At 38.3% G+C, this 13479-nt stretch overlaps 2 protein-coding genes across 3 annotated transcripts; one reads left to right on the forward strand and one right to left on the reverse strand.

The window, feature by feature from the left end:
* Positions 1-1004: 1004 nt before the first annotated feature.
* On the forward strand, positions 1005-13479 carry LOC144642521 (zinc metalloproteinase nas-6-like). Of its 2 annotated transcripts, XM_078501490.1 has the most exons (13): positions 1393-1881; positions 2409-2489; positions 2596-2727; positions 3212-3332; positions 3814-3989; positions 4739-4987; positions 6105-6137; positions 6444-6560; positions 6673-6684; positions 7715-7828; positions 8403-8603; positions 12785-12923; positions 13307-13479. In XM_078501490.1, coding segments are annotated over exons 1-13 (1422 nt in total). In that variant the 5' UTR covers positions 1393-1835; the 3' UTR covers positions 13308-13479. The 2 variants fall into 2 exon arrangements, with proteins under 2 accessions (XP_078357617.1, XP_078357616.1); XM_078501491.1 differs by lacking the exon at positions 13307-13479 and having other exon boundaries at positions 1005-1881; positions 12785-12924.
* LOC144637676 (substance-P receptor-like) lies at positions 9614-10920 on the reverse strand. Its single transcript, XM_078496740.1, is given in 3 exon segments — positions 9614-10031; positions 10033-10313; positions 10315-10920. Coding segments are annotated over 3 exon segments (957 nt in total). The 3' UTR covers positions 9614-9961.

Raw genomic sequence — 13479 nt, forward strand, 5'->3', positions numbered from 1 at the left:
AATTTTTTATAGCCCTTTTAATCTCTTTTTCAGAGAAATACAAAGTCGCACTTTACATAATCGTTTGATTATCGCAGCCTTATACTAGTTGCAAAGTGCGAAATTTGATTTAAAAATGCTTCAGTTATTTTTTTCCTTTACTTTAATTACCCCAACTGCACTGAAGAATCGGTGTTTGGGGTGCAGAGGGGTTTTTTGAAATTTGCGTTATTATTTTGGCTGGGGAACAAATTGGAGAGGGTTTGCGTGTGAAAAATTTTACTGAGTGCATATAAAAATACTGCATGCAATCAGCATGGTAAAACCGCCGCTCTCTAAAAACATGACGATTAACACAAAACAGGTTCCACGTACCGTCCCGGCGTCTAATAAACATCCAAAGTCCCAAAGCAACGATAAAAAAACGGCATAAGGTCTATAGTAGGGGGTTATAATCGCAAGTTATAATGTACTGTAGAAATAATCTTAATATGGGCCCATGAATGATTATTAAAGGGAGACTTATAATTGGAGGGCTTTTTTGTGTCTGAAAGTTTTCAGAGATAGCCTTAGTTAGTCGTCTGATATTCGAGTAAAAACAAACGCAGAAAAGCTATACACTTTTGTTCTTTGTAAATACTGACTGCAGGTATTGTTTTCAGCGTTCGCTGATTACACATGAGAAACTCTATAAGTGTCTACAGTTTGCCCGTGTTAGTCAGCTGATCCTACAAGTAATGAAACATTAGAAGTAATTCACAGGGGTTGAAACTGTACGTTTGTCTTGGAAACGGATCCTTCTATTTCATGAACCGAGAAGAACCTTGCATAAGCTTCGGCTCAGCGCTTATAATTACTTGCTAGCAAATCAGAGCTAAGCGGGGTGAAGTTTGCCCGCAACTACGTAGATTGATGAGATAGCAAAAAGAAAACGACTTAGGACGTAATAAGCCACCCTTAGTGACTAAACAACAATAATAATCACATGGATAAAGTCTTTGATTCCCAATTTATTGAGTGTAAAAATGGTTGATTATCAGGCGCGCTGATGGCCTTATATCTAACTACGATAATTCGAAAAAATAGGTGTATTTTTTCTCTATTGATGGATAATAATTGCTGTAATTAGAGCATTGGTTGCTGAGAATCAAATTCGGCTTTGGAAAAGCTATAAAATCTATTTTTTACATGTTCAAGACAGCTAGTTGCTTCACATCCAGGAGACGTTGTCTTCAAGTCACTGCCACTGAATTGCTTGAATTTTTGGCATTCAAATTTTACCATATAATCTTTCAGGAGACTATTTATTTGCTCCAGAAATTATTGCGTTGTGCGAACCAGTCCAAAGTCTCAATTAGCAGAAATCCTGTAAGGCAACCTCGCAAATATTTTTCATGAAACTGTTAATTTGGGAGTTAATTTTTTTCATTGTATGTTCGCTAAAAAAGATTAAGATCAATCATTATATTTTTTAATAAACATGTAATTCGACGAAGGGTTCAGGCAAAACACAAATGCTAACAGTAGTAAGATTTATTTGTGAATCATTGTGCTTTACACAAAGCCTGTCATGAGTTTTTGGGGACACGTAAATAATCTTTTATCGAAAATATTTACAGCTGTCGTAGAGTGTACCCTTGATGTATGGCATTACAAAGAAATATAAAGTTTATCAAGGTGTTTGCAAAAAATGGAGGTATTCTTTTTCCCTTTTGTTATCACAAGCGCGCAGATGTTTTCAGTTAATATTACGGAGACTATCCCATAAAAAGAACTGACCGCGCCCGCTAACTTCTCACTTAATGTGCGAGACGCAGGACACATAGACTTTGGTACTAAACGTTTATTTCCTAGTCATGATGAAGACCTTTTGCATCTTTATCCTTATAGCTTATGCCTATGGTAAGTTTACTGGTTTTTTTTATATCTTGTTTATCCACTTCTCTTTTCTTGCTTCGAGCATTGAAGGCTGTTCGGCTAGCACCTGGCTGAGCTGAGCTACCTTTAAGTTATTTAATCTCGCGAAGTAAAAATGGAACTTTACAAACCGGGCTCGCTTTCGTCTGACCCTGTAGACGTCATTTTACACATGAAAAATTTCGCTCTAGATAGATATGAATGGATGTGTTTGTGGCTTCTTACGTAACCACCGATTCCGATGCACTTTTCAATTGAACATACAATTCTTCGACGAAGACATTGAATAAAGGCGAAGAGAGGGAGAGGAAGCCATCAGCGGAAAACCAAATTAATCTTTCTAAAGGCAGTCATAACAATCTATGCAGGAGGGAGGGACCAGAACTGAGAGTGCGCTCAGCCGAAAAAGCGCACATAAAAGTTCAGATCTAGCTGAATTTAAATATTTATAGGACGCAGTCCATATACTGTAAATGTCTACTTTCTTGACTGGTTTCATTTTTTTCTGGCAGGGCTCGAAAAGTCTCCAAAACCACCAGGCTACAACACATTCATAAAAAACTTCAAAGGGAGGTCATCTTTGCAAGCAGGAGGTGACTAAATTCATAAATACTTTTCATTTAAATTTCTCGTATTTTTTTGCTTTTTTTATCAAAAATGCTACCTCAATTTACCGATCAAGAACCTTTTTGCTCATAGACATCGTTGAAGGAGATATTAGGCTGGACAGCAACACTGCCGCTCTCTACCGGGGAGAGTCGAGGAATGCCATGAAGAACGTGAACTTGTGGAAAAATGGAGTCGTGCCTTACATCCTTGACTCAAGTGTGGGTGAGTAATGATAATTAGAGCCTTCTAGAGTTTTTTTCTGGGAGGGGAGGGGGAAGGGGCAGACTCTCATTGCACTGATGCAGATGCTCGCTTTACCTTTTAGAGGTAGGAAGTAGCGTTTTGTGATGCTATAAGTGTATCATTTCATAGATTAAAGTTTTAAAGGTTGTGGTACCTCTTAGAGTACGTTTCAAAAAGACGCCACTAAAAAGGAACCAGTTTTCAAGGATTAAACTTGACGCTAAATTTCTTTCACTTATTTTCTGAAACGTGGGTATCGGCAGGCTGCCAGAGTCAAGAATCACTCGTCATCAACTTGCGCCACACCCAAAAATGTACCTTTTTCACATTTCAGATCTACATCCCCATGACAAAAATGTGGTAATCCATCGGGCTATATTTTAGCATTTTTCTTAATAAGTTTTCAGCATTCTAGTCAAAAAGCACCATAGTTATTTTATTTAATTCTCGTTTTGTCTTGTAGATGATTACTTACGACAACAGATCGACTTGGGTATCGCGGAATACCACAAATACACGTGCCTGCGGTTTGTGAAGAGGACGACAGAACGAGATTACGTCAGGATCGTAAAACCAGCTTCAGGGTAAGTTCATGGTTTTGAAAATAAATACACTCTTTAAATTATTTGTGGTTCGCACCCCGATTGTCGAAACGCCGACCCTATCTCAGATCAAAATATTGATGTTCTATACCTCTCTTAGCCTTTAAAATGTGTTCCTTGTTTCGGAGCTTGAACTCTCTTCTAAGCTTTTTTTTTACTTTTTCAGCCTCCCCTTTTATTGGCAATTTCTGAGTCCGAAGAGTGGTTTACACTTCATTCGCGCTTTAATACTACATCATTACATCGAATTGTTCTCTTCTCTTTTTTGCAAGTTTGAAGATCACCATCCCATACTATGAAAAAAATTAACAAGAAGAGACGTTTCTATAAAACGTCTTTCAGACCAAAAAGGTAGAAACAAACCTAAATACAGGATTACAACTCTTGGAAAAGTAATACGAGAGGGGAGATTTGAGAACAAGTTTTCTCCCTTACGCATGCTAATTGTTTTTTTCTTTTTTAGCTGTAACTCAATGGTGGGCGCCGTTGGTGGAGAGCAAATCCTTAACATGGGAGATGGCTGTCAGTATGTGGGGCTGGTTCTTCACGAGTTTGGTCACGCAATCGGTTACTTTCACGAACACAACAGGCCTGACCGTGACGATGTGGTTGATATCCAGTGGGATAACATTCAGTATGGTTAGAAAGAAATGATGCTTCTTTTTCTTCTTCTTATATAAAGGTTTGAAACGGTGTTTTAAACAGGTGACTTTTAAATCATCGTCGCAAATAACAGCCGACCAGTTTTGCTTTCTACTTTGTCAAGCAATTGCATAGGACCGGGGCGGACAGTTTCGAAACTTTTCGGTTCATATTCGGAACTGTTCGGTTAATCTTCGGAGCCCTTTGATTCACCTTCGGAGCCTCTTAAGTCTTCGGGTCAACTTTGGAACCTTCAAAGTTACTCAGTTGGGTAATGTTTCGAATTCCGAGCAATTTTGCCCTTGGCGGACAAAATTATTACCATAATGCATTTGTCTAGATTAATCAAATTTTTGTAATTGTGCATTTCGTGCAGCATCCGAGTTAACAGAACGAAAAGGAAGTGCACACAAACTTTTGATTAATAAGCAAAGAAATAATCAACACAAATGGTTGATACCGGAGCGCTGTACCGGTATCGCAGAGGTCAGGGTTCGAGTCCCGGCAAGCCTGATTTTCTCAGGCTTCTTTTTTTTGCAACTGCTCTAGTTGTGTTCATAACTGCAAGGATCCTTTCTTCATTTGTTCTTCATCCGCAGTTCAAATATATGATTTCATATATTCATAATTACAAATGGCTACCTTTTAACACTAGATAAACTGTACCATGGTCTCCTTCAAAATATTGTTATATATTATAATGCGATGTTCGAATCGATATGTTCATGTACATTTATGTTTGACAGGTTTTAAGGATGCTTTCTATAAGTACACTTTTGACGAGGCTGATGTACAAGGCTTCAAGTACGATCTAACCTCTATCATGCACTACGAGAACAGCGCTTTCACTAATGGATTCTGCCGCCCAACTATGCTTGTCAAAGCCGATCCCTCATATGAGGTTACACCAGTTTACAAAAGGCAATTCAGTCCCCAGGATATTCAGAAAATCAACAAGCTTTACAGCTGTCAGACTACCCAACTTCCACCCACAGGTAAAACCAGACAGTCGTAATAATGACATATTAAATAAAGTGGTTTTCACTTGAGTGTCGAAAGTAATTTACGTTTGCTTTGGTTGTGCAATGCTACCCTTTGTGATTTTTTTTAAAAAAACTCGCGTCACTTTCTCAGCCGATCAGAACAAAAACCAAATTCAATCGCGTTTCACTTGCGTACGTTTTCCCGCCTGCTTCGTGCCTGCTACATGTATTTTCTTCGAGTTTTGATTGGCTCACTGGATTGTCTTCGTTCTTTCTGAATGGCCAGAGCAATTACTTTGCTGTTGGTTTTACGACACTCAATTGAAAATTGCTCTAATGGTCAGTGTGGCGGTCACCGGTTGTTCACTTTTACCTGACTACGTCTTTCTACTCAAGAGTATAAAGGAAAACTAGCGGATAGTAGGGCTCGGAAACCTGGAAAAAATCTTGTGTTAGCCTTCACCTAAACTCCATGCTACGACGACAGGAAAAATAAATGTGTTGGTGCTAATGAGTAAATTAGTTTTCCCAGTTACCTCAGATATGGATAGAGCGGGTTTCACTTGAGCGTCGAAAGTAAATTGCGTTTGCTTTGGTTTTGCATTACTACGCTCAGCGATTGGCTTAAAAATCTCGCGCCACTTTATCAGCCAATCAGGACTTAAACCAAAACCAATCGTGACTCGCTCGGGCACGTTTTCCCGCGCTTCTACATGTATTTGCTTCGAGTTTTGATTGGTTAACTTTATTGTCTGTGTCCTTTGTGATTGGCCGGAGTAATTACTTTGGTTTTGGTTTTACGACACTCAATTGAAAACTGCTCTAGTCTTTATTTTACTTTATTGATCAATTGTGCAATTTGCACGTTCGGCTACTTTTTGGGAACAGCAATTTAAAATGAGCTAGCTTTGAGTTGCGGACTGAGTCCTAGAAAGCCTTGCATGAAATGCCGAAAGGTAGATTGCACACCCTCCGGTAGACATCACATAAAAGTAACAAAATGAAAGTCATATACAAATGTCGATCGAAAAAGAAACTCGCATTCGGTTAAACCCAATTCACGCAGATTTCGGACTTCTGTGAATGGTTTTAAATAATTTAATTTAAATATTATTATTTTATCTTGCAGTTTTGCCTGGAAATGGAAATCCGGATCCATCTCGTAAGTTTCTAGCTCACTTGAAAAAAAATGTCTGATCTGAGATATAAAAAGAACAGTCACCCTTGTGAGTTGTTGCTCATCTTCTTTTTGTTCATTCTCAATGTTTTTAGACAAAAAGTAAAGTCATTGTAAAGTACTGTTTGTATTTATGCCAGGCAATCACAAACATCACGTAAATTTGTTACCACAATAGAAACTGAATGCTTAAAATAAAATTGATGATCAGTTTAGAGACCAGTACCTGAAAGGATGTTTTGGCTGTTTGCATGTTTCTTACAGGCTCTCATGATGTCATTTTCCTTTTAGAATGTGTCTGTGAGGATAAGTACGACAACTGTCCCGGCTGGAGGGACTCGGGCGAGTGTGGCCTCAATCTGATGTGGATGACAACCAACTGTGCTAAGAGCTGCAGAACATGTGGTGGTATGTAGTACGGGGTAGTTATTACACGATATTGATCGTTTCAAAGCCTTAACCTTAGGTTTTACTTTCATTCCATTTAACTAACTTTCTTTCTTTTTGAAATTTTTTGCAGAACCACCGTCAGGTGAGCGCTGTGGATTTTTCACTACGATTTTGTCTGTAGCTTTTTATTTTAAAGGAGAAAGCATAGAATATGGTTTTCCTAAGTTCAAAACGGGACCACCAAAATTTGTGATTTTATTAATACCATAAAGGCGCGTCTACACAAGCAACTTTAATATGACAATTTTGTTTGCTCGTGTAGATGAGAACTAAAAATTGGCCAATTTTTATGTGACAAATATATTATTTTGTTGACAAGCTGGCATGTTAGCTTTTATGTGACAAATCAAAGTTGTCACAAACGAAAATTGCTCGTGTAGACGACTAGTTACATAAAAGCTAATATTGCGATAGTATATGTGGTCCCCAATCGCCCAAACTCCTAAGCACTGTTTGCGCATATCTCTGTGCGTATCTCTGCTGTCCAAGGTCACTACTAGCGCACTAAACTTTTGGCTGCTAACAAATAATTGTTGTGTCATCTACACGATCAAATATGTCTGTCCCATAAAAATTGCCATATAAACCCGGCTTAAGAAAGAATAGTTTAAAATTAAACGTAACCGCTATATTGAGTTTCTTTCAATGTCAGAAACAGGGAAGTCAAACTGCCCTTAAGATTTTTAACTTCAGAAAATCCCGTAAAAATAAGTCTAACACTTTTAAAAATGAGAACGTTTACCAAGGTTGAAGTAATGAAGTTTATGAAATTCGCAACGAACAAAAATTAAGTCCTTTGTACTAAGTGAAATATAAATAATTGGTGACTGTAAATAATTGTTAGATATCTCTCTATCAAGTTTACCCAAACGAAACAATTTGAGAAAAAGTCCTCGCGAACTCAAAAGGTTACGTAGAAATGTACTACAAAGTTGATAAATTAAAAAAATAAAAAACAGGCTCAACTATAGATACAGCAAAGTGCCTTTTAATTCTCTCAGCGATTTTGTACATAAATTCTTGTTGCAATAGCACGCATTACGTTTGACAGTAACCTGGACGCTGAGTTTCCACTTTTTTGCTGAAATTAACAATCATCACTTGTTGTTAAGATTGCCAGGATGTGTACCCTGTGGCGTGCGAGACCTGGGGCAAGGGTGGAGAGTGTTCAAAGAACCCGATATGGATGAACGCCCATTGTAAGAGGACTTGCAACCAGTGTACAGGTAAATAATACAGTGTTATTTATCAATAGGGCATGCTGGTCTGATGGTAAGTGCATTGAATATTGGGTCGATAGGTCTGGGCAGTGCCTGGCAAGGTACATGGAGCTTTATTTTCCCAGTGCCTCTCTGCAAGTAGGAGTAGTGTTTGGGCAATCGGGCAAAATGCTGGAGGGTTACCTTGCGAGGGGCATCCCATCCAGGGGAAGTACTAAAATTCCTTTCGGCGTCTTGCCAATTTAGGTCATGCAGTAGATGATGAGCTTCCGGAATTTTTTTTAATAAAGTTTTTTTTTTTTTTTTTTTATTTTTCAAAAAAAAAAAGGGGAAAAAAATAAAAAAAAAGCTAAAAAAGTAGCTTTGTTTTGTTACATCATTGATCTGATTAGTTTTGTCTTTTAAGCTTGGTTAACATTTGGGCTGCGTTTTTAAGGATTTTTTTTTTGATGTGTTTAAATTTGTCCAACATCGCGTTTTTCCTCAATAAATGTGAATCAAGCTTTGACACATCGCTTTAGAAAAGCACCAAATCTTAATACAAATCTGACAAAACGCTGCTTTTCTTATCTTTGCGCAGGGCCAACTCAACCACCCCTCCCTGGAACCACTGCAGCACCACTTCCCCCAACTCAGCCTCCCCAGCCCACCACCCAGCCAACAGGAAATTGTAAAGACGTTTATCCACAGTACTGCCCTGACTATAAGAACCGAGGAATGTGTCAGACTCATGTAAATTACATGACAGAAGTCTGCTCAAAGACCTGTGGATTTTGCAGCGGTAGGTCGAAAGTAACTGCTTTTGGTAGGATAGACCCTGGCTCGTGGAGGGAGAAAGGGGGTGTTGCATTTGTCTTAAACGAGGGTCTCAATGGGATTAACCGTTAGCCGTAAAATGGCCAAAAATTTAGCCGTTAGGCGTCAAAAATGAAAAATTTCAACCGTTAGCCGCAAAATGTTTTAACCTTAAAAAATTGGTCAGTAATTATAAAAAATACATACTAGATCACTTTATCGTCCCAGAATGGTCCTAAGACCTTGAATTTGTTTTTCAATAATGTAAATTAATTTTTAATTTTTAAAAACAATGAAAACTTATTTTTAACTATAGTTAAGTAAACTAACCTTTAGCCGTAAAAAAAGCCAAAAATTTTAACCGTTAACCGTAAAGCCCCCACCCCATTTAGACCATCTTAAGCAACTGTGGTTATTAATAGTCTGAATTAGACTAGAAATTGATAACCCAAAGTAAATTTTGATGAGTCCGCCACCCAAACTACCACAAGGAAACTATGCACTAGATTTGGCACTAAGCTGTGATCAGAGCTGTGATTGATTCGTGGTTACCTTGGAAACCATGGGCCAATCATTGCTCAAGTTGTTAATCAGATATCTGACATCCTGATGGGAAAAGCTAGTGCTTAGTCCCCGACGTTTTTGGTGGAGAATGCTAAGCACTTTTAGAGTAAGACTAGAAGAAAAGATAATCACACTGATTTTTCTCAACGATCCTCTGAAGTCTATTTTGTGACATCGAAATATAAACCGTCCCATATGTGATTGATAGAAATACAAATTAAATGCAAAGACAAGGACAGCAAGAGATTTATTAACCTCACCAAAAATACAGGTGGTATTGCAGAAGCTTAAAACTATTAAAATTGTCGAAATGAAATATGAAATGAAATAGCAAAAATGTCTTTCCCCATTGGATAGAAAGAAGTTGTACACTTAAAAATGACAAACAGCAAAGCAAGTCGTTCTCATTTGAACAACATTAATATTGGGACAAAATTAAAAAACTAAAACACGAAATTCTAAATATGAGTGACTCGGTTTTTGAGTCCAAGCAAACTCTTACTTCCGTTTCTACGGATTTTTAGTGGTCATTTTGGGTAATTGCATGAGCATTTTCAACAATTTGACTTTACTATGCTCCGAAAGCTCGGTAGTGACTTGGTAACGAGCGAATCGAGTTAAACAGATGGCGACGGCTTTACATGGTGCCGCATGTTTAGCACTTGTTTGACATATGTCAGTTGATTGTCTTCAACTTTCTATACCCGGTTTTGTTCGTCGCTATTGGCCGCTGTTTTGGCACGTCATAGACTGCCCTTTACCGGCTGTTTTGCAGCTCCATCAACCGTTTTGCCAACGCAAAATTGTTCTAAATCCCTTTCGGTAATTTTCGTTGAAGATCACGTATAAGAGGATTAATAGCTGAATTGGCGTGTCCAACGAACAGACAGACAAAATCCATGTCGTAAGGTAGGCCGCAAACGTAACGATCCGATTGCGCAAATCGCAAAAACATTCTCACATATAACGGAAGCCAAGATAACGCAAATATTATCACAACCATCACCAACATCTTCAAGACTTTTCTGTTCATTTTCTCTTTCTTTTCTTGTTTTGACGAGATTTCTTGACCTGGAGTCTGCCTTGTCCATAATTTCAACATAATAGCTAAGTAAAGAGCTGCGATAGATGATTAAAGGAAACGCATAGAGCAGAATAAATAAAGCAATCTTGTAATCGCGAGGTGCGTTGACTTGGTTAAACAGTGGTCCCCAGTTTTCAACACATTTGGCGCGACCTTTCTCACCAACACTAGTAAGAACATATAGTAAAGGAGCTGAAATGATGAGCGATGAAATCCACGAGACCACAATTATAATTTTTGCTGAAAGAAATGTTGTAAAACGTTTCAGAGGCGCGAAAATTGCAGCAAATCTGTCAGAGGCGAGCGCACAGAGCGTGAAAATGGAGGCTGAAATTGTAGCGGTCTGAACAAAGTTTAGAAGTTTACAAAGCACCTCCCCTGCCAAGCCTCCTACAGCCCAGATCTCTAGTCCAGTTATTACCCAGTAAACTGTAGGTACCATATTGAAAACAGTGGTCACCAGGTCGGCGAATGCCATGTTCACAATGTGATAGTTTGTAATATTTCTCATTCGTGGGTTTCTGTAGACAACGCGAATAACAATTGTATTTCCGAAAAGCGAAAGAACTATCGATACGATATATGCCGCTGCTTTCATTCCTTTGACATACTTGTTCGAGTGTTGATCTGGGTAATTAATGCAAAACAGTGTCATTCGTGGAAAAGTTAAAAAGTTAAAGTGCCATTCATCTTGTTCGGCGAAAAAACAATTTGCTTCACTTTATATGCATTCGCGATGTTCAGATCAGCTCCTTTTACCAAATGAATCTTGAAGTTTTTTTTACAACTGTTTCAAGTCTAGTTTGCATGATTTTGACATTTAGCATTTAATTATTTATATGAACGGACCAGAACGTTCACGTACGTTTTTCGGATTTAAGAGTGAAACGTTTCCGAAACCAATGCTAAGAAAAACAACCCGTGCTAATTAAAAGAGTTAAATTTTTATCTGCCATCTAAACAGCCTCCAACCAAGGATAAAAATTTGTCTTTATCGAGAATATATCTAACGATTACGATAAATAAAAAATTCTGCTTTGTTAATGAACATACCGTATGGTTCATACGTAAATCGACGTAAAGTTAAAATTGAGAGCCACTGGTATCATAAACATTTCTTTGTTTTTATCAAAGCGATATAATTATGCGAAAAACACAACGCTGTGATCAGTTAGCTCGATAAGTTGGTAGGGTCTAGAATCACAAATTTCTCTCTGATTGACTCTTTTGAGAAATACTTATTACGGCCGGCCGTTTGAATGGTTTTACAATCCCCTATACATGCATTTATCAAAATGGAATCGGGTTTTACTCAGACAACTCAACTTAAAAAAATTGGCAAGTTTTTTCAAGTTTGTCGTTCGTAACCCTTCTTCAGTTAACCTTCGTCAGTTGAAACCATCCCTGGTTATTTTCACGTTTTTATTACTCCTTTGTTGTTTTTCTTTGTCAGAAAACTATTATTTAATTTTGAGGTTTCCTTCAATTTGGAAGTAATCAGAAAAATAACTTAAAATATCGTGACATTGCTCCCAGTTTAAATCTTTACCCGCCATCAGAATTATTCATAAAAGCAACTCCGAAAAACACCTTGCAACATTATTTTGTAATTTCCACTTAAAACATCTCGAAAAAGACAGATCTGTCTCGTAAGGATATAAAAAGGAAATTTTAATCAAACAAATCGATTAAAAAGATGGTTTTGGCGCCAAACTGATGGAAGCACTTAGTTTCACACTGTGTCTGTGCTTAAACATCTTATTTTTATTCTTTTCTCTTCTTAACTAGCAGGACCGAACAGAAATGTTTAATTTCAAGTGTCCCGACAAGTTTTAACAGCTAAACAACTTGACACTAAGAAAAGGTTTTCATACATTCATCATCCGTTCATTCATCCATCCGTCTGTTCGTTACCCTGGTTACAGAGGTTGTCTCTTCTATTTCTCAATTACGTTTTGCTACGACCTTCGCGACAGCTCTTTTACTTAATGACTTAAGGACCAGGGAATCCATTCGTTCGTTTCGTTTCGTTTCTTAGTTCGTTCGTTCCTTCCTTCCTTCCTTCCTTCCTTCCTTCCTTCCTTCACTCACTAGGGTAGGTTTAGTCTGCGAGGAGCGGACTATACCAGACTGACCCGTCTGCATGAACAGAAAATTAGTAAATAGTAGCTTTTAATAGTAGATAATATCTCTTCATAGTTAACAGAGGCGGATCTAGGGGGAGGGTGCAGGGGGAGTGGCCCAACCCCCGACCCTGAGATGACCTGCGGCTTTCTAATACAACTGGCATTCTGCCCAAAAAAAACTATGTGGTTTATTGCTGCACCCCCTGCTAAGAAAAATTCTGGATCCACCCCTGGTTTATCACTCAGTTTTTCTAAGTACTGCAGAGTCACGTTCTGTGGACATTCGGAGGAGTGAACCACTTTGGTTTTAGTTTACACTTTACCTTTTACCATATTTTCAAGTTTTCACATTAAGAAGGCGACAGCTCTGATATGTTCATCTTTATATGTTAGGCGGTGGCGGTTGTTCAGACAAATGTCAAGATGTGTACCCACAGTACTGCCCAGGGTATAAAGACCAGGGTATGTGTACTGACCCCGGCTACTTGGACTACGTCAAACAGGTCTGCAAGTGCACATGTGGCTACTGCTAGTAAGTAATATTTGAAATTTTCTGTACTGAGTTGGGAGTTTTGCTGCACAGTGCTTACTTTCTACCAATGTACTTTCCTAAACGGGATGTACCGTACCGAAGGAGTCGTTTAATTTTCTAGAGCGCGAGGAGGCGTTTGAAACCTTTGGCGCGAGAAGTAGCGAAAAAAAAAAAAAACGTGTGGGAAACCGGTACTTCCTGTTACGCGGGTTTCAACGCAGTGTGAGCAAAAAGGTTCAAGCAAACCTGCGATGGACTAAAATCCATTTAATTTTGTGGTAGCTGAATCTTACTATACGGAAACTAAGTTAATCACCTATAGTTTGCACCACTCGTATCGTTAAGTTTTCATATTTAATCACGTTGTTATTTTTCTGTTTAAGGTTGAAGAGTCCAGCTCCAGTCTACCTTCGCAATCTTGTGAAGCAAGCAGATGGACGATAAACTGAAAATTTACAGGGGAACAAGTAGAAAATAGACTTTATTTGGTAACAAAGCTTGTAATGTGTGTTGACAGATTTTACGGTGATTAAAGTGGCATTGTTACTTAGAACAA

The sequence above is a fragment of the Oculina patagonica genome, chromosome 2 (assembly GCF_052425735.1).
Source record: "Oculina patagonica isolate OP01 chromosome 2, crgOcupat, whole genome shotgun sequence".
NCBI classification, from domain to species: domain Eukaryota; kingdom Metazoa; phylum Cnidaria; class Anthozoa; order Scleractinia; family Oculinidae; genus Oculina; species Oculina patagonica.

Excerpts from the sequence above, each read along its gene's own strand:
- LOC144642521 (XM_078501491.1), top strand. The coding sequence starts at position 1,836 with ATGATGAAGACCTTTTGCATCTTTATCCTTATAGCTTATGCCTATG. Across the intron at positions 1,882-2,408 it reads CCTTATAGCTTATGCCTATG|GGCTCGAAAAGTCTCCAAAA; the intron begins GTAAGTTTACTG and ends TTTTTCTGGCAG. Across the intron at positions 3,990-4,738 it reads GTGGGATAACATTCAGTATG|GTTTTAAGGATGCTTTCTAT; the intron begins GTTAGAAAGAAA and ends TATGTTTGACAG.